The sequence below is a fragment of the Trachurus japonicus genome, chromosome 10 (assembly GCF_045865225.1).
Source record: "Trachurus japonicus isolate A0001 chromosome 10, Traja_1.0".
In the NCBI taxonomy this organism is placed as follows: domain Eukaryota; kingdom Metazoa; phylum Chordata; class Actinopteri; order Carangiformes; family Carangidae; genus Trachurus; species Trachurus japonicus.
Genome location: NC_140916.1, coordinates 13255248 through 13280529, shown reverse-complemented (window position 1 = coordinate 13280529; position 25282 = coordinate 13255248). Strand labels below are relative to the sequence as shown.

Sequence of the window (25282 nt, the reverse complement as noted above, 5' to 3'; positions counted from 1 at the left end):
CGAAGCCCCAGCATGAGAAATTGTTCCGAAAAAAATTAAATAAGTCTATATTTCAAGCTTGTTTGTAGCAGAATCTCCCAGCACTGCTCTTCCTGGTCCGTCCAAATCTTGTGCGATTTGCACTGACGCTGATGTCTTTTTGGACAAAGAAAAGTGAGCCCCGTTCGCAACCGTCATATGGACATGCAGTGCTGCGCCGAGCCCCCCTGTAACTCAGAGAAGGCACGGAGGACTCTGAAACTTCTCCCAGCCCTTAGTCGACATGAGGGTGAGTAGATAATGAGTGAAATTTGAATTTTGGGTAAACTATTCCTTTAAGCAACGTCAAAGGAAAGTGTCGAACTTTAAGAATTTATCGGCTGAATCGGCAGCTTCCTTCGACTACATGGAGCCAGGTTCAGCTCATTGTTTAGACTCCAAATGAATGAAAATGCTCTCTAACTCATAGATGCATTGATAAACTATTGTTTGCTAATGCTAACAACAACACAAAGTGATAATAGATCAGTGTTGTTTTCACAACTTGTTTCCCCCCCCTTGAGCAAGCAGAGCAAATTACTGCGGGATAAAATATCCATTAGGAATTCTCAACAATCACAATTAAGGTTGAGTGTGATGTGATCTGTGATTTGATTCGCACCAGGCACAAACAACACCACAACTCAACACAGTTTGTCATGTTTGATTGAAATAGTGCTCAATTCTGTCTGATTATGGTGCATAGAAATATCTGATATCTACATCATCATCTTCATTTTCTAAATAAGTCTCACTCTGATCAGACTCATTCAGTCCAGCAGAAATATCTTGTGAAAACCCAAGCTGTTTTAACTTTGACAGAGAGAAATGATATTCAATTAGGTCCCCATGAATCACATTAAAAAGAACTGGTTTCAAAAATATGTATTTAGAGCATTTGAGCAGCATCTCCCTGGTCTAAAAGTCAGTTAACACCCGTGACTGGAATAGATTCTCTATCTGTGGAAAACAAGGTTCAGGCCCTGGATTTAGCCCTGTCCGCCCACCAACTCCTGAGCTGTTGTCATCTCACCATGCTGCCGACTACCGCTGCAGCTGACAGCATCTTATCAGCAGCTGCCAATTACAACATGGGAATCTTATCAGCGGTAGCCAATTAGAACCAAGGGAGTAGCTGTGAGGAAATGTCAACAGCTCAGTGAACTTGCCAGAGCTCTTATCTGGCCACGCCTCTTCATCCAGGCAGCTCTCTTTGAGTCTACTGTCACAGTAACGACTGCCAGAGCAATGTTGTGACAAGAAAGGCTGGAGGTATAAGCAGGGTTTCAAAAGAGCAAGCCTCCCGGAAAGACTGCACACTTGCTGAAAATGAAAATATTTAATACGTATTAGACAAGCTGATAGAAACTAGAAACCAACAAAATTCTCTCATTACTCACTCGGCCCCAGCTGCTTGCATGTTCAGACCGAATACATGCAAGATATTAAAAAAATGTGATCAAAAATGACTGAGAGGTGTGGAGCGCAATGTATTTAGCCTCTCAGACAGATGACATTGGAAGAGAAAGAGAGATTACTTTCTCTCTTTCACAGCTCCTTGACATGGATGACAGGTAGGACGCATTATTTCCACTTATAAACATCTGTTCACCAATCTCCTCCGAGAAATCAGTGACACGCTTCGGCTTTTCCAAAGCAGAATGAAGACCCGTAAACAAAGCAAACGCATTGTTTCCTGTCTTTCTGTCGATTTGTGCAGAACTTATCTGATTTTTTCTTATCTTGATAATGAATTCACATTTTTCCCCAAACGTTTTTTTGTTAGATCCCTTTCTTATCTTCACATGGTGGATTAGGATTTTTTTTCCCTCTCTCTCTCTTCACCACAATGTTTTGCCTGTTTAACATTATTGGATTAAATTGAGGAGGTTAAGGATTTTCATTAAAGATAACTTCTTCACAACTCACATTTGCCAAAAGTGACATCTTAAGGTGACTTGTTTTGTTCAAGAAACCAAGCCAAACCAAAAACCAAAAGATATAAGGAAAATATTTTCATTAGAGAGGCTGGAGTCACTCTTTTTTTTTTTTTTTTTTTTTTAACTTTTTCTCTCATTTTAGCTTGAAAATTGTGAAACTATTGATTTTTGTTTTCAGATTAACTGAATAACTGTGTTTTTCCATTAATTTACTCTTTCTTTAATTTACACACAAAAGGCTTGAATTTTTGTGTTATCTGAAAAAATGTTACTTTCGATACTGACTGCTTTTTTAACTGTAGAATCGATAGCAAGGACGGCGCTGTTGTTGAATTCAAACTCTCACCAGCGTGATCAATATTACTTTGACAAATGGAAGGAGACAAGACTTGAAGTGTGTCTCTCCGATGCCTTGGAGTGCTGACAGGCACATTTCTGTCACATGTCATCACCATTTGGATCATTGGTCATGAAACTTAATGGAGACACCTAACAGCATTGTCTGGCTTTTAAGGGCACATGCAAGATTCGAGCAGACTGTGACCTCCATAGAGTCATGGAGCATTGAATGAACACATGGTCTGCTGCTTTCTGTAGCTGGGCTTTCAAGAATGGAGGTCATTGCTGTTATTTCAATGGCCCATCTTTTCTCTAGTGGCAGTATGGTTGACTAGAGGTGTGAGAGATACCTGCAGTGACAGCAACATAGAGAATATGACAGACAAAAATATCTGATCTGCCTTGTAAACTCTGCTGCTATTGCTCTCCCAAGCCGGTAGAAAGAACAGTGTATAGGATTTCTGCAGGATAATGCGGCATTGTGTGGCTGCACGCATTTCCACTGCACATCTACTGTACAGGAGGGGTTAACAACCAACACCCAATATTGTGGCTTTATGTGGGAGCAAGACCGAAAACCGTGACTCTGGCTGTGTTCGACTAGGCTGTATACTGTTACTGCTCAGCACCGACGGCCATGTATCTCTGTCCATATGTTGACTGAATCACTGGTATATTTATTTATTTATGAAGCTATTCTGGGCAAGCGTCCATCGCTTCTCTGCAAACTGAGTTCATCCTGCAATCGTTATCTAAGTTCACAAGACACAAGACACGTCGCTGTCTGTACCTAATGTCTACAGATATCCACCCACTTGGAATCAGCTGTAAAATGAATTGGATATAATGTGATTTCTCTAAGACAAGACTAGTGTACAGCCTGTAATCATTTGTTCATTTGTTAATTGAGTCTGGGTTAAGTGAAAGTAAAAAAAGAAAAGAAAAAGATAGTACCTATACTATGCATTTTTCTCATTTGCATCCATATACAATTAAATACAATCAACAAATGAATACTGGCAACTAGAAAGAAGGGTTGCAAGTAAATTATATTAATTACAGCAAATGTATTGAATACTGTATGTATTTACAGTGATTATAAAGAATGGGAAAATAGTGAAAAGTGCCTGTTACCATTTCCCACATTACCATTTGTTTTGTTTGCACAAATTGCTTGTTCTGTGCATTGAACAGCTCAAAAACAAAAATGGGATTTGAAGTTCTGCCACAGAAAATATAGAAAGCAGAACGTCAGTAAATTTAGATATATTTTGTACGAAAATCTGCCAATTCCTTTCCTGACTCATCACGGTAATTGAGTGACTGCTTCGACGCCTCTAGAGAGAAAGAGAAACGCCTCCAACTCATCCTCAAGGTATACAGCACAACACAACACAGTACAGGGAAAGTACTTGTTCTCTGCCCATCTGTTCTATACTTGTGCTTGATAGCAGCCAAAGGGCAGGCAACATAAGAGTATAGCAATTTAGAAATGTGGAGGAAAAGGATAAACGCGTTTGACTGCACAGTAAAACCCAGTACATGACATACTGTAGGGGTGGGCAGATAAGCAAAAGTGAAAGAAATGAAGTGTAAAGTCGGCACACAACAACAACAACAACAAAAAAACCCACCAACAACTTTGATTTTCTTCCACAGGCTTTGACAAATAGCTCAAACACTGGTGTGGTCAACGTCATTACATCAAAATTTAACAACCCCAATCATCTGGTGGCTGGTTTCAGATTAAACCCATTAGCCCTCCTCATACAAAACAAACACCTCGGAGGGGGGGGAGTCGAACCGAGCAGGGGGACGTCAACAGGCTATTAAGAAAAAGAACAAACAAACGCGCAGCTGTGTTCATGCAAACATCGCTGTGGTAGAATAGCCTGCAGCCACTGTAATATACAGTATGGAAACTGACACTTCAAAAACAGAGGCCAGTTCTACTGATGTTCGACTGAACAGCCAGGTCAGCTATACCAGCTACATGTCCAATTTGATCAACCTAATTTGTATGTATAGAACAAATGCTGCTGTGATAAATAAGAAATCAGTCAGAATACTTCATGCTCCATTGGAGTCCTGTCCTTTTCAACTGTCATAATGCTTTTTATTGATGCCAGCCCCAGCTTTCCCACATGCTCCTGTGTCGCTATTAGCTTCTCCCATTTATTCTACTTTATGTTCAAATACATCACTGAAGTCTGTGATAATTAGGCCACATTGCCCACCGAATATCCTCAGTCCTGTTTCAAAAGTGTACATCAGAGCTTGTGTCCCGAGCGCCCCAATCTGTGTACACAGTGAACAAAGTGTAACAAGGTAAAGACGATCTCGTGAACTTGAAACGCTGTCATCTCGCTCCTCCACCTACGCACAAGAACAATATCCTCTCTCAGGCGAGAACTTGCAGAGAGAGAGAGAGGGAGATAGTGAACAAAGGAAAGGCGAAAGTGGCAGCCAGATCCACAGCAGTGTTAGGCATTGTTATAGAAGGGGCTTGCTTAGCATATAATTAGATTTTGGCAGCCGGAGTACATCTGTCCTTCTTACATGTCTCGGAGATTCGGCGAGAGAAACAGAGAAAGAGATAATGCAGAATTATAGTAGACTTTCTTCTAATCCATCAGGATTCTCACATTGCAGACAAAAGGTGTCTGTATGATGTAATTTTGAGTTTGTCTTGGCAGTCGTTGCTAGAGAGCGGTGCCCTTTAGAAAATGGCTTTGATTAAGAAAAGGTGCTTCTATGAATAAAGTCGGCCATGATCACTGCAGCAGGGAAGGTCATTAATGAGAGACTTTAAAAGGAATGCAGCTGCAACCAGAGAGTACGGATAAAGTAAATAATAGAATTAAACATTTTTATAAATGATACACAAATTGCTTTGCATAATCACGACAGGATATTTATCTGTGAATATCTTCTTAAAGTAATTTATCCCAAATTTAACTGGCTCCACTTTTGCTGTTAAGTCTTTTTATATTAGAAACTGAATGTATTTCCATTTTGGACAGTTTGTCCAACAAAACAAGATTTTCATTGCATCAGCTTCTGCATTTTCAGACAATATAGAGACAAAATAAGATTTTATAGACAAAACAAGTCGAGAGAATAATCAGCTGCAAGTCATAACTAACAATTTCTAAAATGATGTCAACAACCTATGACAAAAACAGCTGTTTGGAAAGCTTTGAACCACATTCAACTGCTACAGAATGAAAATAGAAGAAAACTCCAAGACAAGGTTTTAGCCATTAACACGTCTTCCATATGTTTTTATTCAAACAGACATGCACATCTAGAGCTTGCAAAAACACGAGGACACAAAACATGTGGTGTATAAATAAAGGTGTAGTTAGCCACAGTGCAGCAACCCCACGGCATTTTGGGATTCGAACGCCATGAGAAAGTCTCGTCAACACCGATCCCAATCTCTGTGCCATTTCTCTGATGCTTTATGTTGTGTTACCTCGTTCGGCCTTCAGATAGACTCTGTCACCACTACTACCAACAAGCACACCCTTGGTCTTTTGTAAATAGGAACAATCATGCATTAATTATGGCTGGGTGGCACCAGTGAGTCGACCCCCTGACGCACGATAAGCTGCGAGGATAACAGAGTAGAAAACACGACTAGGGTTTCCCAGAGAAAACAGACTAGAGAAAACCAGATAGCCCGAAAGTGAAATAAAGGAATATGAACAAGCGAGAAGTAGGACAACCGCCCTCACATTCAGAGCTGAGGCACCGGTTCTGTTTATTGTTTAGACCGTTTAATCTTCCCTTACACTGGTGCATATTTAAAGACTTACATCTCCCAACCCTAACTAGATCAGTATGTGGCAGTAGCCACTCACAGCATCTGTCCCTGTCATAATGGCAGCTTAAGTTACATGGGTATTAGCTGACCATCTCCCTGCTGACAGCTAATTTCATCACCAAGCCGCTCCAGCAATTTCAACACATATGATCATAGAGACGGCACATGGAGCTACTGAAGCATTTATCTGATCCCTGATCAGTCCTACCACTGAGCAGTCAGTGTGTGGGAGGAAGCAGCAGAGGTAAGAGCAAACGTAGACGATAAAACTTCTGCCTCATACTGTTCCCGTACATGCAGATCTCTTGCTTATCTTATAGTCGTTGTTAGCTTGCTGCTAAATTGTTTGTTTGCGCCGTAGCGGCTGAACCCCAACAAGCAGCTCACAGCCCGAGAACATGAATTAAGACAGTTTAAAAAAGGGCTAACTAAAAGTGATCCTTTCTGCACTAGTTCTTGTGCAGCGGCCTCTCACGGAGCAGAATGAGGGTGTTGGAAAAGGGTGGCGGGATAATGAAGAAGAGGAGAGGCAGAGGAGATGCTCAGCAGTAATGTCAGGCAGTGAGAAGCAGCTGGTGTGGATCAGTTAACCCGGCTGGAAGCTGAGAGAGAAGACAGAAGGACAGAGGAGGGGAGGGATGGAGGGATGGAGGGAGAGGAGCTGATAGAAGAGGAGAGGAGCCGCAGGGTCACTGTGATGAAAATGCTACTGTGAGCATAGCGCTGGATAAAAATGGGGTGATTCCTGAGGAGATTCTCACTGAGGTTACTGATGTGAGGAGGCACAGGCGATAAAAAGGAGAAAAATAACAGAAGACAGAGAAAAGTAAACCCCAAAAAACTTTTCACCCTTCCTGAACTACAGCACTATGTGGTGTTTCTAAAGGACATAATTATGAGAACCCTTTGGATTAACATCTAAAACTAGAAAATAATGTTAAAAATAATTAGTGCATTAATTCTTGAATTACGACCAAAAACTTATTTTGTGAAGTCACAATAAAAACATCCAACCAGTTTATCCTTGAATCCAACTTCATGAATTCGAAGACAGTCTTTGAGATGTCTCTGAGATGTGGTGTAGGAAGAGGACAGACAGATGGATGACTTGAAAACAAAACACCTCTGGCCCTGGCTGTCACCAGCATGGAGGCATAATGAGTTTTAAAGCAGAGAAACCTTAGGAGGTTTGTCAAAACCAAATTTTCACTTCATTTATCAGAGAAACAAAGCTTTGCCCACCTAGACAGTATAAATAATTCATCAGGTAAGCTGACCTGAGTTGAGTGGTTATTTCTCTGTGTTTTGGGGCGGTATCTGACATTCGCTGATGGCTTTATGAGAAACACTGTCGATAAAACCCCTCAACAGCCTTTACATATGTAATTGAACCCCTGAGCTCTTAAATCTGGGGGCCTACCCTCTCTGTTAGATAACATGCCCTCAACAAGAGGTTTTTTTCTGCTAAAATGAGAAGGGGGAGATGCAGAGAAAGTGCTGTGTGGACTTCAGTTTCTTAACAGTGAGACAGACGATTTGAAAATCAAATTTTGAATAGGCTTTCTCTGTATTTATACAGTATATTCAATAATTGCTTCCAATATTTGTGAGACAATTGGCTATTATTTTCATTATAGAATAATCTTACTTACTTGGTCAACATTAGCAAATAGCAATGGCCATTTTTAATTATTTTCAAGACAAGATTTATGAAATCATGTCAGCAAAATGATTAAGATGACTCTCATGTAAAATCAGCATAAGCAGCAAAGTTTCATATCTGAAAGTCTGAAACTAGCAACAGAGATGCTAATTCTATCAATCTACACGAAAAAGAATCAAAAAGAATAATTGTAATTCTGGTTGATACAACTCTGCCATTTTGTAGAAATGTAGCCTGCGGGGCATATCCTGATTAGAAATCAATTTAGAAAAGTTGCAGAGATAACCAAAAAACGAATCACGGAGTATTAATGGAAAACACTGCTAAGAGACAACTTATTTGTCCTTGTCCCTCAGGCTGAATGATTTGGAGAACAGCTCATGTATAGGGCACAGTGTTTATCATCTCTCCATTGTTGCTGTGCTGAATAAGAGAGAGACCATGTGCCCCGTTTCGCTTTGATCAAGCGGAAAACTACAAGCCAGGTTAGGATTTCTGTTTTGATATTAGAGTCTTTTTTTGTTTAGAGCTTGGCCTTGCTTGAGGCTTCACCATTAGCTTTAAGGGTGAGTCTACAGACAGAGCAGAGCGCCTTCTGGCACTGTGAATAATTTAGATCTCACATGTTTTTTTAGGCTTTGTGAGACATGGCTGAAGTGGCACTAAATCCCTGACCACTGCAGCGTACGGAGGAGTGACAGGAAGCCAGAGAGCACGATTTAAAAAATGATGGTGCTGAGAAATGGGAAAAGGGATAAAGGATGAACCCCGGTTTAATTTCCATGCTTGATGATCATCAGCTCATAGATGGAGAATATAAGATCTGGTATTTCCCCTATGACCTGGATCAAAGGCAATCAGCTTGGATTTCAGCAGCTGCATGAAGCCCTATACTAAATACTCAAACAGGCTCCATATGCCTATGCAGGCACACAGTGTCCATATTGACAATGTATAGTCTTTATATCTCCCAGAGCAGTAGGGACAAGTGGACTGTTATCTTCTGACTGGAGCAGGGATCCCCGATGAATAAGGAGAGGCAGGCTCCTTTGCAGCTTGTCGTGCATTTCAATCACTGTATGTGTACTCACATACAATACTACAGCTGCTCCCTCCGATCTGAATGTCTGAGAACCACAGAGTCATTAACCTCTACACGTCTGCATATATCCTGTTGTGATACTGTTTTTTTTTTTTTGTTTTTTTACTTCTTTAATCTGTCATACTGTGTCTCCCATCCATCAGCATCACTGTAATCTTCTGTGGCCTCAGCGTCACAGAGGCTGACATGCAGCTGTAGATCTCCCTGCAGTCTCAACACACAGTGATCAGGACACTGTAGTTACACACATGCACACACACACACACCTCCGGGACAATGACATAGCCGTATATCTCAATGGGCTGCCATCTCTGACAGCTTAAGTAGCCCATTACATTATTTACCTTCCAACAGCTCTTTTCCTGTCAGTAGTGGGTCACTGACAAAACATTAAAAAAAAATTGTATGCTCAAGTCCATTACTTTCCAACAGGGGGAAAAAGCCACAAAAGAGAAATACTGGTGCATGTAATATCAGAAACTGTAATACAGTGCTTTCTCAAATGTGAAACTGCATTCAGTTTACTGGAGTGCAGCTCCTTTCTGGGGGTTTGCTGCTCCACAAATCCAGTCTGACTGAAAACCATTCATCACAAGGACTGCCCACTCCCACAGGAGACCTTGTACAAAAAAAAAAAAAAACGTCACAGCAATACAAACCTCTACCAAAGACGGTTTGTGAAGACTTCATAGCTGTCTCCTCAAAAAAGTGTAGTAACTAACAACCTTATAGAAAAGAGACAAGGATTTTACCTGGGTATGTTGGCATTAGAGGCAGCTTGTCCAATTTAAATTTACAGAAAAAGAGTAGAGACACTTTTACAACTGGAACTTTTCCTTTCATTTTCCCCCTTTCATGTGAAAATGACTCAGCCAATTAGAATTTTTGAGCGTGTTATTTAATTGCTTTTGAAGGCAAAGCAAAAAAAAAAAAAATCAACTTTTGACTGATGAGAGGTGGAAAAGATACAGTACATGCATATTACTGAAGTTGAGCTCCTGAAGTTCAATAATAACTTGCATTTTACGGGTACAGTAGCTACAGGAGCATCAAGCACATCACAACGTCTACATCACACTGACAACGGTGAATAATGCAATTTGCACTTAAAACTCAAACCTGAATCCAGAAGAGCTCCTAATCATACTCGAGCACAACTACTTTATCAGATATACAAAATCCCCTAAACCTCAATTATACTGAGTTTTATGGAAATCCGCTCTGCTGCCTTTTGATTGTTATTATTCAAAATGTTGTTTACACTCACTCACAGTGAAGTTCTACATAAAAAACATTTCATGCATCATGATAACGCTTCATTTTGTGGAATATATAAATAAATATTCAGAAAAGACATCTGACCCAAAGCTGCAACATAAATATATTTAATAAAAAGTTCTACAACACTGTTTCTTAAGCCTTAATGAGGCGTACAATATGTATGCTGACTGTAAGCAAAACTCACTTTGTTTATGATGAAAGCTACACAGGGGACCTTTACATGTTTCCATGCCCATTATAATATTTTCCTACTGAGATACATCCCATTTATGTATTCAAGAGAAAAATATAAAAAAAATAAAACGTCAGCAGCTGTATGTCATGATGTTCCAGGCCATTGGGAATTACTGCTGCTCACAACATGTATCCTTATTTTTGCTTTGCCCAATGGCATTAACCTTTCTCCTGCAGAATCAATAGCATTTTATTCAACACTTAGCTCCAACTAAAGGTTAATGCACGAGAGATTGGACCGTTGAGAGTTCAATTCTTTTATTTGCTAAAACTACAGCTGTGAATTGGCCTTTGTGATAAAATTTAATCAATTGATTTTCATGCACAGGAAAAACATGGGAGTGAGGCGATTCATTTCATCCTGGCATTGGAAAAGCTTGGATGAATCCATGCACATGGCCTTAGGTTTTTCGAAAAATACACCTCCGTTTGATCACTACTCATTTTTTTTCCAAGTCAAACAACCTTGTTACAAGGGTACTTGAAACCCATTTAGCCAAAGGCCATGCATTCTCCTTTAAAAAGCAATTTCACATCAACAAAGTTATTTGCAACTGCACAGACACAGTTTCCAGTGGAAGCAGTTTAAATGGTGAAGAGTGTTCAGACCAGACACAAAGTGAATTTTTACCTCACATTTGGTCTCAACACATGAGCAGAGTGATGCATGTCCTCTTGTCTCGCATAGGATCAGCTATGGGAGCCCTTGTTCTCAGGCCTTAAAACATCAATGTACTAGACTTAATCCGCTTTCTCTTCCTTTTATGTCTATTTTTACACAGCAGCTGTTTGTCCTTTGAACTGTACATCACAGTTAACTTTGTTTCAAACTGCTTCACAAATAAAGATTATTATAACTGTTACATTAACATAAGAAACATGAGATAATGAAACCCAGCTTGTGCAGGTTCAACTAAAGCAACATTTATATTCACTGTAAGAGGGGAAATCCCACCCCAGAAAAAAAGGAGCAGCATTTCAAAATCTCATTCTCTTCACCACCTGCAGCTTGAACACAGCAGGACTTGAGGGGGAAATGGCCATCTCTGGCTGTGTTGTAAAACTGATAAAAAACAGAATAAGGAAAATCCTTGCAGCGTGCCTGATGCCCCAAGGCGCCGCTTATTATGGATTGTTAAAAGACAGACACACACATACACACATACACTAGGCAAAAATAAACACATAAGAAAAAAAGATAAAGTGCAAATGCGGTACATCATCTCTAACTTCAGAGGGAACAACTACATAAAACAGTGGTGTCTGATAAAGAAAGCATGGTAAACTGTTTAACTATTCACTTCTTCAATTTTACTGGGTTCAGACAGGAAAGCACAACACTGTTTTTTCTTTTTTCATGCCTTAGTAAAAGGGTCATAACAAACTGGAAAGTTTCTAAGAGGGAACGATTTCCAGTGAATTTCTCTGGAGCCACTTTATAGTCAGCTAAATAAAAATATCAAGTTAGTCACGCTCAGACTCTGTGTGTGTGTGGTGAGAAAGCTAAATGAACAGTGCCCATTAAAAGCAGGATATCGAGTTCAAACATTTTTTTGCCCGACTGTGTACAGGAGGTGAGGGCTTTTTAATTATGTATCTGGATGTTTGTTATTTGGTCCTGGTCTGGTCAGGTTTAAAGATCAGTCGTAAATAATCAGCAGGCTGGCATTAAGTCTGAAATGACTTGCTTTCCTCGCGGACCACATCAAACAGGCAGTTTGCTTTGTTGCTTTCTCAAACTCTTGATCTATTATTGAAAGAAAACACGGCTATGCAACGTTTAAGAAAAGTGTATATGTTCCTTTGGATGCTCGTACGTGCCTGATGGTGTAAAGGCACTTGTAATTAGAAAAAATCAATCCATTAAGGTCCCTTACTGTAACTCAATTAGCACAGCTTTTAATGAGTTTGTGCTACATTAGAGAATTGAAGGACCTGACTGAGACTGGAGACAATCAAATATAGATGCTTATAAGCCATTAAATCCATGCGTCCGGCTGTTCTTGACCTCTACTGAGCTGCTGGTCTCTTAAAGAGTGATTCAGCCTGGCAAGTAGGGCTGCACAATTAATCGAATTTTAATCACGATCACGATTTTGGCTGCCACGATTAAATTAAGATGATCGTCACGATTATTAACATGTAAAAAAACGGGCTGTGCTGCATATCAAATCAAGCGCTTTCTCAACCAATAGTCCGCCAACCACCAGGGGGCGAACGAGAGGTCAGGCCTCCATGAAGCTGCCTAACTAACAAGCGAGCGCATCCTCCCTTTACATGTTGTTTACAGTCCAGAGTGTTTGTCCCGGCCGGTCAGTCGGCACCTTCAGATGCTGCTGTACTGTGTCACCTTCTGCGCCCGGTGTTACGTCTCACTCCTAGGCTGTATGGATCTCACTCTGCAGTGAGAGTGAGACGATGTCGGCAGCAGACGGCGACAGTAGACATGACGACGTGTGTCTGTGTCTGGTCAGCAGCACCTCAGGCTGTCTACTGTCGCCGTCTCGCTGTGGATCGGATCGAGGTCGGGCTGCGGGGTGGTCTCGAAGCTGGACCGAGACCCCGTCACCCCACGCGGCCGTTTTGGTGTTAATTACATACGTCGTGTAAATAAAACGTTCCGACCGTGATCATAACGGCCGGTAACGGCGATCTATGGCCGTTTTGGTGGCAGCACAGTTGAGCCAGGCCGACCTGCTGGACGCTGCCTGTGTGAAAACACTTGGTCTGTTCATTTATGTTTTTAATTCGTTCCAAATTGCTGCTGAACCACCTGTGCTGTGCTTTGGTCCATGCTGGACAGACTCTTGCCCACACATCTCTGTGTATCATTGATGGCAAAAATTAATTTTTACTATAGCCTACTTTGAAATTACATTTCAGAGCCTGTACTTTCTTACTTTTATTTGAGTAAAGGAGTTGAATCAGCAGCTACTTCTACCAGATTTATTTTTTATTTTTTGTTTTTTACACAAGTATCTGTACGCTACTGTACAGAATGACACCTCTGCACTCTGCAATGGCATTTATTTTTCGCTAGCCCTTTGTCTTGGGTAAATTTTATTTTAGGCTATTATTTATTTTTATTTTACGTTTTATTTTGAACTGAAAGCCTTGTTCACATAGCCTATTGTTTGTTTCAAATAGAAAGTGCAATAAAAACATGTTTTATCCAACATAATGTATAATCGTGATTAATAATCGTGATTTCAATATCGACAAAAATAATCGTGATTATCATTTTGGCCATAATCGTGCAGCCCTACTGGCAAGCAGCAATAAGTGGCAGCAGACTCAGAGATCAAAATAAGTTTCTTAACTATATTGCATGTGCTGGTGGGTCATTCTGCTATCTGGTGCCGGTGTGAACCATTTACAGTAGCAGCCATACCTACACAATGCTCAGCTCCACTACTATTTATGTTGAAGCTGGAGTGTGTTTCTCCGAAGGTGGGGGAACCTATAGAAATGTCCTTTAGTCATCTTTTCCCATGGTGCAAGTGTAGAGCGAGAGTGAGTGAGAGTGAAAACAACTTGAGAAAGTTATAGAAAGTCGCATTAATCTTCCCTCCGCTGCACACTGTGGTGGATTAAAAACTTGTGAACATGGTGGCTGCACAGCTGTGGTCTTCTATTCACTAAGGAGACAAGGCCAAATTGAAGTTACCTGGATGGAACTATGGTTATATAAGAGCATATGGAGCCGGCGTCGCTCTATATAACAGAGCAAACCCAAGAGTTGCAGGAGTGAATTTAAGTTTCTGGTGTTGCAGTGGCACTACCAGGGGGCAAAAACCACACCCTGAAGTAAAAAACTTAAAGGGATAGTTCAACATTTTGGCAAATTGGCCCATTGCCATAATCCCTAGTAGGTTTGTTACTTTTAATTGTCAGTGCAAGCTATTTTTAGAACGGCGAAGCAGAGCCGCGAGCTGCTCAGAGCTACGCTACGGAGTTTAATAGGATTTCTTGGTTTCCCTCATCAAACTCATCAAATAGAAACGAGACAGAGTTGTTTTCGAGGTAAATTCATGCAAAACCGCTGATGCACGTTCCTGTCGGGGCAGTTTTTCGGCAAGCAGTCTCTGCATTTGCCTCGAAAACAACTTGTAACGTTCCGTTACTACTGTATCTCATAGCTCCGCTCTGCGGTTCTAAAAACAGCTTGCACCGACAATTAAAGGTAACAAACTTATAGGGATTATGGCAATGGGCCAATTTGCTAAAATGTTGAACTATCCCTTCAACATTTTATGTCAAATAGAAATGCTGCTTAACATGCCTGTTTGAGAAAACCCAGTATGATGTGAGTTTCCTGAATGTGATGAGGAAACATTCATGGTAAAACTGTGTAAACAAGCACAAACAGGTGGTGCTTTAGTTGGAGAGCAGGCATCTGATAGTTATACTTAACAAATATAAAAGAATCTGAAAAGTACCTTCTCCATTATATAATAGGCCACTTCAACTTCCTGCATTATTCAACATTAGAGGAAGAAAGTTTCCCTAGTGACGTTGTGTGATATAAATAACTTGTTGGAGAATGACTGGAATGACTGGTCCGTCCTTGTCGCTATGTAGATGATGCTGAGTGTAAACTGCCCACCTGTAGCATAACCTATATTTACGTGCTGACTTTCTGACAGTCTTTTATCCGAGAACACAAACAAAAATGTAACACTATTCTCTGTTACGACTGTGGCTGTCAACGCTTTTTTTCCTGAATGGTGAATATCTTTGCTTCTCCCCCGTCTTGGGCAAACATGACAACAGAAGAGCACATTACGTATTCTCTGTTCCTGCTATGCACAATGGCAGAGAGAAAAACTGCATGACTACGCTGACTGTGATTTCACATTAGACTCATGATATTATGACTGTAGGATACTAGACTGTCATGGCTGCAGGGGGGATATCTGACAAGTCGCTGCTCGCATTCAAATTAGAATCTAACACTGAAAAAGCTGCACATCTCTCTACCTACCTACGCACACGATTTTCACATTATGTTTTTTTTCCTCTTTGTTCAGTCCTTTTTTTCCTCTTAAGTATGGATTGCAGCATGAAAAGAAGTGTAGTGCTGCACAGAAAAGATGGCATTTAAAAAAATACCAGTTAAAGATGATATATATTTTTTTACTGACAATACATTTGAAAACCTGGTTTACAAGTAATGTCCACAACATTATAAATTGCATTAAAAGTGTCGCTTTATGGGTTGTTTGTAACCTTAGTTGCTGATGGTTTACTGCCACAGAGGAGGTGAATCTCTGATGAGTGAACATGAGTTGAGTTCTTCCCCTGACATCAACCACAAAAACACGTCATGGTCCGATTCATCTGCCGTGCAGCCAAGAATCACAGATGTCACGGATAATGATGAGCTCATAACACAAGTGTGAATAGGCAAACTGTCAGAGGAGTGTGAGCGCTGTGACTGACAGACAACAGCTCCATATACAGTATGTAGGATTTGTGTTATTTATGCTATCGTATGAAATGAGAGATTACCATTCAGATCAACACATCCCATTTCCTCTTCATACTGTATGATGACTGAATGTGAGAAAAACACGAGAATCAACTTGCCTAGTTTCAGCATTTGTGAACTCTTCTCTAGTTTCAACATCAGTGACAGAAAATGATTCCTAACTGTAGGGGAGGGGAGCTTTTTACACATCTGATGAAACTTCTCCTGGTGATATGTTGGTCTGAGTCAGTCCTCAGAAAAGAAAGGGAAAAAACAGAAAATGAATCACTTCATTTTAGTGTCACTGAGACATTACACTTCAGCAGAGTCATGGTGCTACTTGAAGGCAGTAAAAATTCTCCCAACTCCATCTCTGCTCTTGCAGCCTTTGGGAGTAATAATTCACCCACACTAAAAAAGAAAACACATTTCACATCATTACTTGACAGCCCTGTGACAGCAAAATAATTGTTTTTTGTCAATTAACAATTGCTGCTTGTTATTTTGCTACATTTTGTGTGAAGAGTGCCAAATTCAGTGGCGTAACACATGGTCTTAATTTTACAAATCTTGTGCAGCTTTTTCCTCATTTGCACCAACGCTGGTTATTTGTTTGACAACCATCAATGATACATTATCCAATTATAGGTTGACATGGTCAGTGAATTAAAATGATATTAAACTTTATCGAAATGTGAACTCATCCATGTGAAGATGCGAAGAAAAGATGAACAGTCAATTAGGGCGGTGTTAATGTGGAGTATTAATCCAGTCCAATTAACATCTCCAAGAATGAACAGAACATGGAACAACACCTCTCCGTCTTAAGGGTCCTCTTCTTTCGATTACATGCAGAGCAATTAATTAGTCAGTAGTTCTTTAATTTTTTAATTATAAAGTCCTTCTTTAATTTGTCACATTACCAGGCAACCCACTGCTAACTTAAATTACTGTTTAATTACGCACACTCCCGCATAAACACACATGTATACAGATGCTGGCCTGTCAGTGTATTCCTCGCTGTGTGACAGGCCGGTGTGTGTGCATGTGTGAGAAAGCTGAAGGCGTGCTGCAGTTGTGACTGGCAGGTGGTGCTGGCACGGTAACAGTCAGTCAGACACACACACAATCTCAGCAGAGCAGTTTCCCTCTGCAGCTGCCTGACCTCTAACCAGGCCAGACAACCACAGCCGCAGGACATGGTAAGCTAATCGGAAATAACAAAGAGTGAACTAAGCTACTTTTTCTCCCCCCCATACCTCTACCAAATAATAGGATTATGCAACAATTCCCAACACAGTTATTTAATGTTGGTAGACGAAAGGGAAGAGGAATCCCAAGGTACAGTAAGAAATCTCGCTGTTTTATCAAAGCTCTCCTGAGTGAAGGCAGGCAGCCAATAGCCGTACTTTTTTTTTTAAGGTTACTGACACTTGCATTTAAAATTCGACATGGCCGAGGGCGAAACGGTGAGGATTTGAGAAAACAGTGATCCTGCACCTATAGAGAAAATACTGGAGGTGATGTGGCTGTTGTCCATACCTGGAGGCAGGACGGTTCTCTTCCTCTTTTTGCTGTTCTCAGCTGCGTTTTCCAGAGGCGGACACTCGGACACCAGAGGCCCGCTGGAGCCGTTGAATTGGAGAGGGTCGTTGTTGGTCGCTGGATCAAAGGGCAGAGCGTTGAGTCCTGGAAGACACAGATAACACGAAGCCACGTTACAGTTAATAAAGCCGTGGCTCCTGACCAAAGGAGAAAGTACTGTGACATGAAAGAGAGAGACCGAGCTTTTCAGGTCAGATCCTTTGGGCTTCATTACTCCATCGTTGAAGTATGAACACTAATACTGGTGGTGCTGATGGAAATGTACCAGCATGCGTATTCAAGCAATAATCAGGATTCACTTTAATTAATAATCAAATTAAACACCACTCAATTTCCTTCTGTTTTCAACAATCAAAAATCTTTAAGAGCCAGAAAAAGAAAAAAAACCTCAGCTGTTGCTTCAGAAGTCAAGATTAAACACCGATTCCCAACTTTGAAGCCTAAATGGACGACTTTAAAAAGCTCTGACCAAAACATGGAACAGCTACAATACTATGAAACTGGACAAACGACATGTGAGATCATTATATCACGAAAAGATATATTCAAAAAACTGTAACATTGTGCATAGACATTGGCCAACCCCTGGCAGTTTGTTTGCTTTGTTCTCCATCATACTTGAGTTTCTGCAGTGAGGACTATAAGCCATCACGGTGTATGTACTGTATGTATGCATACATGCAGAAAGCAGAAATCTAGGAAACTGAAGGATCAGTTATGAAAGTGGAATAGCTTTGCAGATCATTGTCTCTACACCTGGATATTTTTCCTGATCTACTGGGCACAGAGGAGAGATAATGATATAGTTGGCTGAGTTCTGATGAAATATTCTGTGCATGCAAACACACACCAACCAACACGTGAAATATTTCCATCCAATCAAGGTCAATTTTAACAAGGCCAAAAACTAAGAATAAAAATAGGTGAAAGTAGACAAATAGTGCAAATGCTGCTGAGAATATTTTATCTGTTAGAAGGCTGAAGTGTAGAGAATCTAATGTTCAAAACCAAAATAAGCACAAAAAAACTACTAAACTATGCAGGTAGTTCTTCTTTTTACTGTAAGAGAGTCAGCTCAGGTATTCTGTATGAGACTTTCACACAGTACAGTTCTTTATCACTTCTTCTCACTGTTATCTTACAACAGCAAAACCTAAATTAACAGTCATGTCATGAACACAAGAAAACAGCAACACTTAGATCCACAGGAGATATGAACAAAAATAATGTGGAGACTGAATACAAATAAATGATAAACAACTTAACTTGTGTTTTCTGCCTAATGTACCAGCTACTCTGTGCTTCTCAAGAGCCGTGTGTTTATTCAGCATTGACTGTATTTGTTCATAATTCAGAGCAGGATCCTGGAGAGACTCTATGTCTTTGTTCCTGAAAAATTCATGACATTTCTGTAGGGCTCAGATTTTGTTTTTCCCCTCCATGGAAGAGATCAGAAGACCAACATTACTGTGCCTCTGTCAGGTGTCTCTGAAGGTCCTTCATCAGTATCAAACTCCGACAACACTCCAAGTATCAACATCATTATTAAGGATTATTTGAATAAAGACTGAATATTTTAGGAAGTTGCGAGCTAGTACATTTTCATCTTTTCATATAAGACCAGATCTAATCAGATTCTAAACTTCTTTGCCAACTTTGTCTGTCTTCACTTTTCATGAATTCAGTCAATCAATAACAGGGCCGATCAGTGGCTTTACAGAGACAGACAGTTCAGACACCCAGACAGAGAAAGAAAAAAGAATGAAAAAAGGATAGAAAATGAAAAAATGCAGCCTTGACATTGAAAGAGTGGAGCGGCACAGCATAAACTCTTTTGTTCTCTCTGCGATAGAAATTTACAAAACTATTAAGATGCTCTATGTAGAGTTGTTGGGTACAAATTCTGTCTTTGTGCTTCAGCAGGAGAACAAACTGTCTCAGAGCAGAGGTAAATGTTGTGTTTTTCAATCCAGACAACGCACCCTGAAATACAAACTTCAAATCCATTAAACTTTAGTGTGGGAGTCTTGTTAGATTTAGGCGGAGGGGACAGTCTGTTTCCCAGAGTCAGTCTAAACACAACTTCTGTCTGAACTCACACATAAGTCACACGCCTCTTAAGTCTCAAGTCCCACTCAGCTCCCATCTGTCGTACGTCTTTTAAGATGACCATCATTATTCTAGGGAGTGAAATGAATCCATTACTGTGCCAGTGTTAACTCTGCCACCAATAAACAGCTATGGTTTATATTTAAAGAGGCAGCGTTTCAGACATGAAAGACATGTGAGTTTCCCATGAAGGAAGGCCAAGAGGGACCATGGAAAGAGTGAGACGGCGCTGCAAACAGCTGACAGGGAAATACCACTTAACCTCACCAGTTGCTGTGTTATTCCATTTTTAGACACTTCACTTTTTCTCATGTATTGGGGGGAAAAAAGTCATGACTTTTTCCTCCATAACGGCTACTAAGAATAGAGCAGCACTTCAAAGACGTGGTGTGGTGCAACAAAACAGGGATGAACAGGCAAGAAAGCAATGTGTTGTTATTTAAAACTGATGGAGAGCTACGTGACTCAGCGCATCCAGTACGGTTACCTTATCTGGCCGTTGCAGGATCGCATCACTAAAGTGGAAAAAGTTGTGTGGGGGGAAAAGCTTTCTGAGGATCCAGCCTCAATGAAACAGCTTTCGGTTGCACTTTGTTATTTTATCTCACACCAGAGGCATAGTTCTCTGGGTTCAAGTCGAGGTACAGTCAGTGTTCAGAACCAGCAATCAGTTATGGCCAGGGCTTAATTTGTGCCGGATCCTGCCGGAACAAGATCCGGCACCTCGCCGAGTGGATCCGGGACCTCCTCTGTCAAATACGTGCAGTGGCGGCCTTAGACATCTGGGGGCCCGTTTCAATATTTCATATGAGGCTCTACCCTGTTAAACATAAAATTATTTGCCAGCTATGTGCCCATGTGTCGCTGATGCTTTAAACCCTGAAAGGACGCAGTAAACGCACTATCCATGCATCCCAGGTACGCACAACACATTAAGTGTTAAAATCACTATCAGGGCAAGAAACCAGGACTTCGCAGAAAAAACGAGGACTGAAGTTGGTTTTCATCAAAAAGCAAAATCATTATGTAGCCTACATTTTCAGACAAACTACAGGCTTTAACAATATTCTGAATTTAAATTGGCAACAAAAGTAATGAGAGCAAAGTGCTCCGCGTTATTTCAGCACCACGGACAAGGAAAGGACGAGACATGCGGACAGACAGACGTCTACAGGTGCTGGTCCTGTCGGTGCTGCGGTGCTGGAGCAGCAGACAGACAGCTGTCTCCTCCATTAGTAAAATCTGTAAATAAGCTGCCAATAATATCACATTTTAGTTGTGCTCTCGCTGTGTTTTATTTCTCTGTTAAGTTAGGACGTAGGCTACTCATAGATCGCCTTGGAGGCATTTTAACCCGAGGAAAAAAAGAAAAGAGGAGGAAAGTGATTGACAGACGTCAATCATCAGGTTACGCAACTGGGCGCACGTCAGGAGGAAAGCAGGAAAAACAAACACTAAGAGAAAAGGAATAATACTGGGAGAAGGAAAACGAGGGTCTATTGATAGTTTGCGGGCCGTTTTCAAAGGTAAGCTACGTTGTTATTGATATTTCCTGCCGTATTATTAATTAGGAGCGATTAGTGTGCAAAGAGAGAGGCCACTTTGGCATTTCTTATTACAAGTGTAACAAGGACCTGTAAGTACACCAAAATACACTATGTATTTACAATGTAAGTACATGTTATTACATACGGTTACATAGGTAATAATTAATTAGGTAGATACACAGGAACAAGGACCCCTTAAAATAAAGTGTTACCTTGCATTTTTATAATCTTTGTTCACGTCTTTATTCTATATAAGCAACAGTTTATTGCATTTTTATAATCTTTGTTCAATGTAGGTCAGAAGGAGGGTCTATTGCCTTTTGTCTTTATATAAGCACAGTATTGCCTTTTTAGTCTATTGTCTTTTTGTTTTATTCAATAGTTCACACTGAAGATTAAATGCATTTTAAAAAAAACATGGTTGCTCATTTCAACTTCGTCAAAAAATAAGTTATTTTTCCTTAAATAGCCTAATAGCCGGTATTCAGTTATCTATACGAACAATTAAAAGCCGGCCGGGTCAAAACAAACAAACAAACAAACAAAACTCTTCCAACTTTGTGGACTGTCTGTGAAGACTGACGGGAGTGAAGCCGACCTCATCCTCTGCCTGCCGGTGGGACAAATTGCACTGTCGGATCTGGGTCTCCGTGTCCGGAACCCGTTCGGGATGACTTGAATGGTGCTGAAGCGCTGAAGACCCAGGTTGGACAGCGCAGCCAGGGGAACAGCATGAGGAAGATGATGAACTCAGATAAAAGCCATAGCGACGTGAGCTCTTATACCTCTGAATTTCACCGCATCGGGGTCATTTTTCAGGTGTGTTAAAAGTCATTTAAGCGCCGTTACGCACGCCGCACGTCTCGCCTCCTGTGCGCTCCTCCCCTCTGCCCCCCCCCCCGGAACAGCACCCTCTCAGTGTTCCGGGACCTACACATGGACAAATTAAGCACTGGTTATGGCCCTCTGCAGGAATATACTGTAGTATATGTTGATTTAAGAATAAAAAGGGCAAACAGCTCTTGGGACTGATGCCTTTGAGTGTGTATACATTATGTGTGAGTGTAAACCTGTATTCAAAATGTCTTTGCTGGGTCATTGCACATATCTGCTGTGCTACTCATAGTATGTCTGTAGGGTGATGGATGGCGTGTTTAAGTTTCAACATCTGGCCAGAGGGAGGAGTGATGTCAGTGAGTATCACTCCCCAGGGGAGGAGGAAAATAAATACCAGGAGGCTGGGTGGAGACATGAGGGGCTGCAGGCAGAGGGGCTGCAGAGTAAATGAATGAAATGAGACCGGTGAGAAATGGGAGACAGACGTCATGCTCTGCAGCCTCAAGTCAGGATAAAAGAAATATCACAAATGAAATTGACCTGATCTTCCATCAAGGATGCATTACCAGCATGGTCCATTAATGATATGGTGAACCATGCAGGAAAAGACAGGACCATTAGGATACACAATGAAACTCAGTGGGTCATTAAAACACCATATTAGTGCCCTGGATGTGAAACTAACTAGAGCATCTAGAACATGTAGAGGACATTTTGGGGAAATTTGCATCTGCGTCATACTTTTGTCACCAAGTTGCAATTAATACAGGTTAAAGGGATAGTTCAACATTTTGGCAAATTGGCCCATTGCTATAATCCCTACAGTCTTAGGAGTAGATTCGTTACCTTTAATTGTCGGTGCAAGCTATTTTTAGAACGGCGGACTCCAAAAAAAGAAACTCCAAAACGCTCTGGTGGACAAGTTGTGACCTGCACATTCACCACGCTATGAGATAATAACAGAACATTACGAGACAAGAGTTGTTTTCGAGGCAAATGCAGAGACTGCTTCCCGGAAAACTGCCCCGACAGGAACGTGCATCAGCTGTTTTGCATGAATTTACCTCTAAAACAACTCTGTCTTGTAACGTTCCGTTATTATCTCATAGCGTGGTGAATGTGCAGGTCACAACTTGTCCACCAGAGCGTTTTGGAGTTGTTGGATTGTGTATTTGATGAGTTTGATGAGGGAAACCAAGAAATCCCATGAGCCTCCGTAGCGTAGCTCTGAGCAGCTCGCAGCTCGGCTCCGCCGTTCTAAAAATAGCTTGCACCGACAATTAAAGGTAATGAACCTACTGCTATGACTATAGCGATAATGGCAATGGGCCAATTTGCCAAAATGTTGAACTATCCCTTTAAAAGAAAACTGATTGACAGATGATTAAACTGAAACACTTTTACTACTACATTTTACTGAGTCATTGTAACCTCATCATAACAAAAATGAGAGATGCCTCAGTTGACTGGCAGCCAAGGAAACCACAGCACAGCAGCAAAAATCCTACGGAGCATCAATATATAATGAGTACATAATTTGCTTTTAATAATGACTTCAAAACAAGAGCAGCAGGGATCAAACCTGTGATCTTTGAGGAAACAGATCACTGCTGGAACACGCTGACACTGAGCATGACTTTCTAACACCACTGCCACATTTGTATAAGTCTCTCACAGTCCTTAATTTAACTCTTATCAGCTTCTAAACCTAATGGTGCAATATGCAGAGCAGAAGGAAAGTGTGTATCAGCATGGGCGATGTGAGTCAGTGCTGAATAGGCCCAAGCAGTAGACTATTAATCTGAGATAGCGCTGCGAAACATGTAGAGGCCATGTAGACCACTGTGCACTCATTCATCTGAACAAGGCAAAGGGCCAGATGGTGGCACACAGCATTAACATATCCCCAACCTCAGAAGTAAATTTGCTTTCTCTGACTATTCCACCACATTACTCAACCATATCTGTCTGTCAACAAACCGGCTTTCGGCTCCACTGGTTTGCATCATATGACTAGCAAAGTGGCTGAGCAAATTCACCTATCAGGACAAATCTAAATAGGGTGCATAGGATCAACTTTTCAAGTGAAACACCAAAGACGTCACAGGGAGGTGGTATTGTGTGAAGGGCTGCAGAACGTTTCCCCAAGTGCTCCCTGTTTAAGCCTAAAATAAACACAGTCTTGTGTCAATCTGCACTCAAAGGAAGTTGTTGGACTGTTGTATAAGGGTATGTAATTACACAACATGTGCAAGTATACACAGACATGCCAGACATCTTCACAAACACCACTTTAAGTTTTGCAAGGTCATGAGCTCACAATTGGTTCCAACTGGCTGAATTAATGCAGGAAAGCATTATTCAGGGTTCACTCAGATTTAGCTCAATATTCCCAAACCGCTGTCCCATAACAAACAGGAAGCCAAGGGCTCCTAGTCTTTATTTATTAGTATTGTGAAGTGGAGCTCCTTTCCCTCTAAAGCTCATACACAATAAAAGACATGAACGATTAGCACACAAAGCTGATCAACAGAGGAAGTTGATTCAGACTGCTGGGAATAGACAATACAGATCATCTGAATCACAAGTTAGAGAAAAACAAAAACCTTTTGTGAGGATGATACAAACGAAACAGCGATATTTATGATTCTGAGGTTATCATCGTTCTACCCAAAAAGTCTGTCCAACTCATGGTGATCCCAATTTCTCCAAGTTAAAAGTCACTTCTTCTAATTTCTTGAAAGGGTAAAAAGCAGAAGATTTTAAAAACCAATAAAACAGAGAAAAGCGGTAAATCCTCACATTTGAGAGGATGGGATCAGTGAATGTTGACATTCCAGCTTCACAGACTGTTGTCGAGTTCATGCTGTTAACATTTTAATCACAGTGGCAATGCACACTACACGGGCAGAAATGTGATTGGGATTGAAAAGGCCATAAAGAAAAAACTCTTCTAATAATGGCCTGAATGAAACCAGCAAAGGTCACATTGTCCACTAATGCGTTAGTAATGCAGATCACAAGTCACACCCTGATAACACGCTGAATTGCCATTACTGCAGCGATAGGCGCGCTGGGTAATAGTAAAGTGACAGTCATGGCCGTAGCCTTTGGTCATGTTGGGTGACAGCTGGCAAGTCTGCATACAGGATCCCAAATTAGCCTTCATTGACCTAAAGGTTACTGATGGAACCACGTCACAAGACATCCATTATGTCTCACTAAAAATTTTCAACACAGATCAGTGCACCGCAATAAAATGAGATACGGCTCTATTCATAGCTGCAGTGTCCATCAGAACAACAGGA

At 40.9% G+C, this 25282-nt stretch overlaps 1 protein-coding gene across 2 annotated transcripts in view; it reads right to left on the bottom strand.

The window, feature by feature from the left end:
* The window catches only part of enox2 (ecto-NOX disulfide-thiol exchanger 2), a 209027-nt gene that overhangs the window by 70102 nt on the left and 113643 nt on the right, over positions 1-25282 (bottom strand). For both annotated transcript variants that reach the window (XM_085789333.1, XM_085789334.1), the window contains one exon: positions 17419-17565. In XM_085789333.1, coding sequence (XP_085645459.1) covers positions 17419-17565 — 147 coding nt within the window. The remainder of the gene's footprint in view (positions 1-17418; positions 17566-25282) is intronic.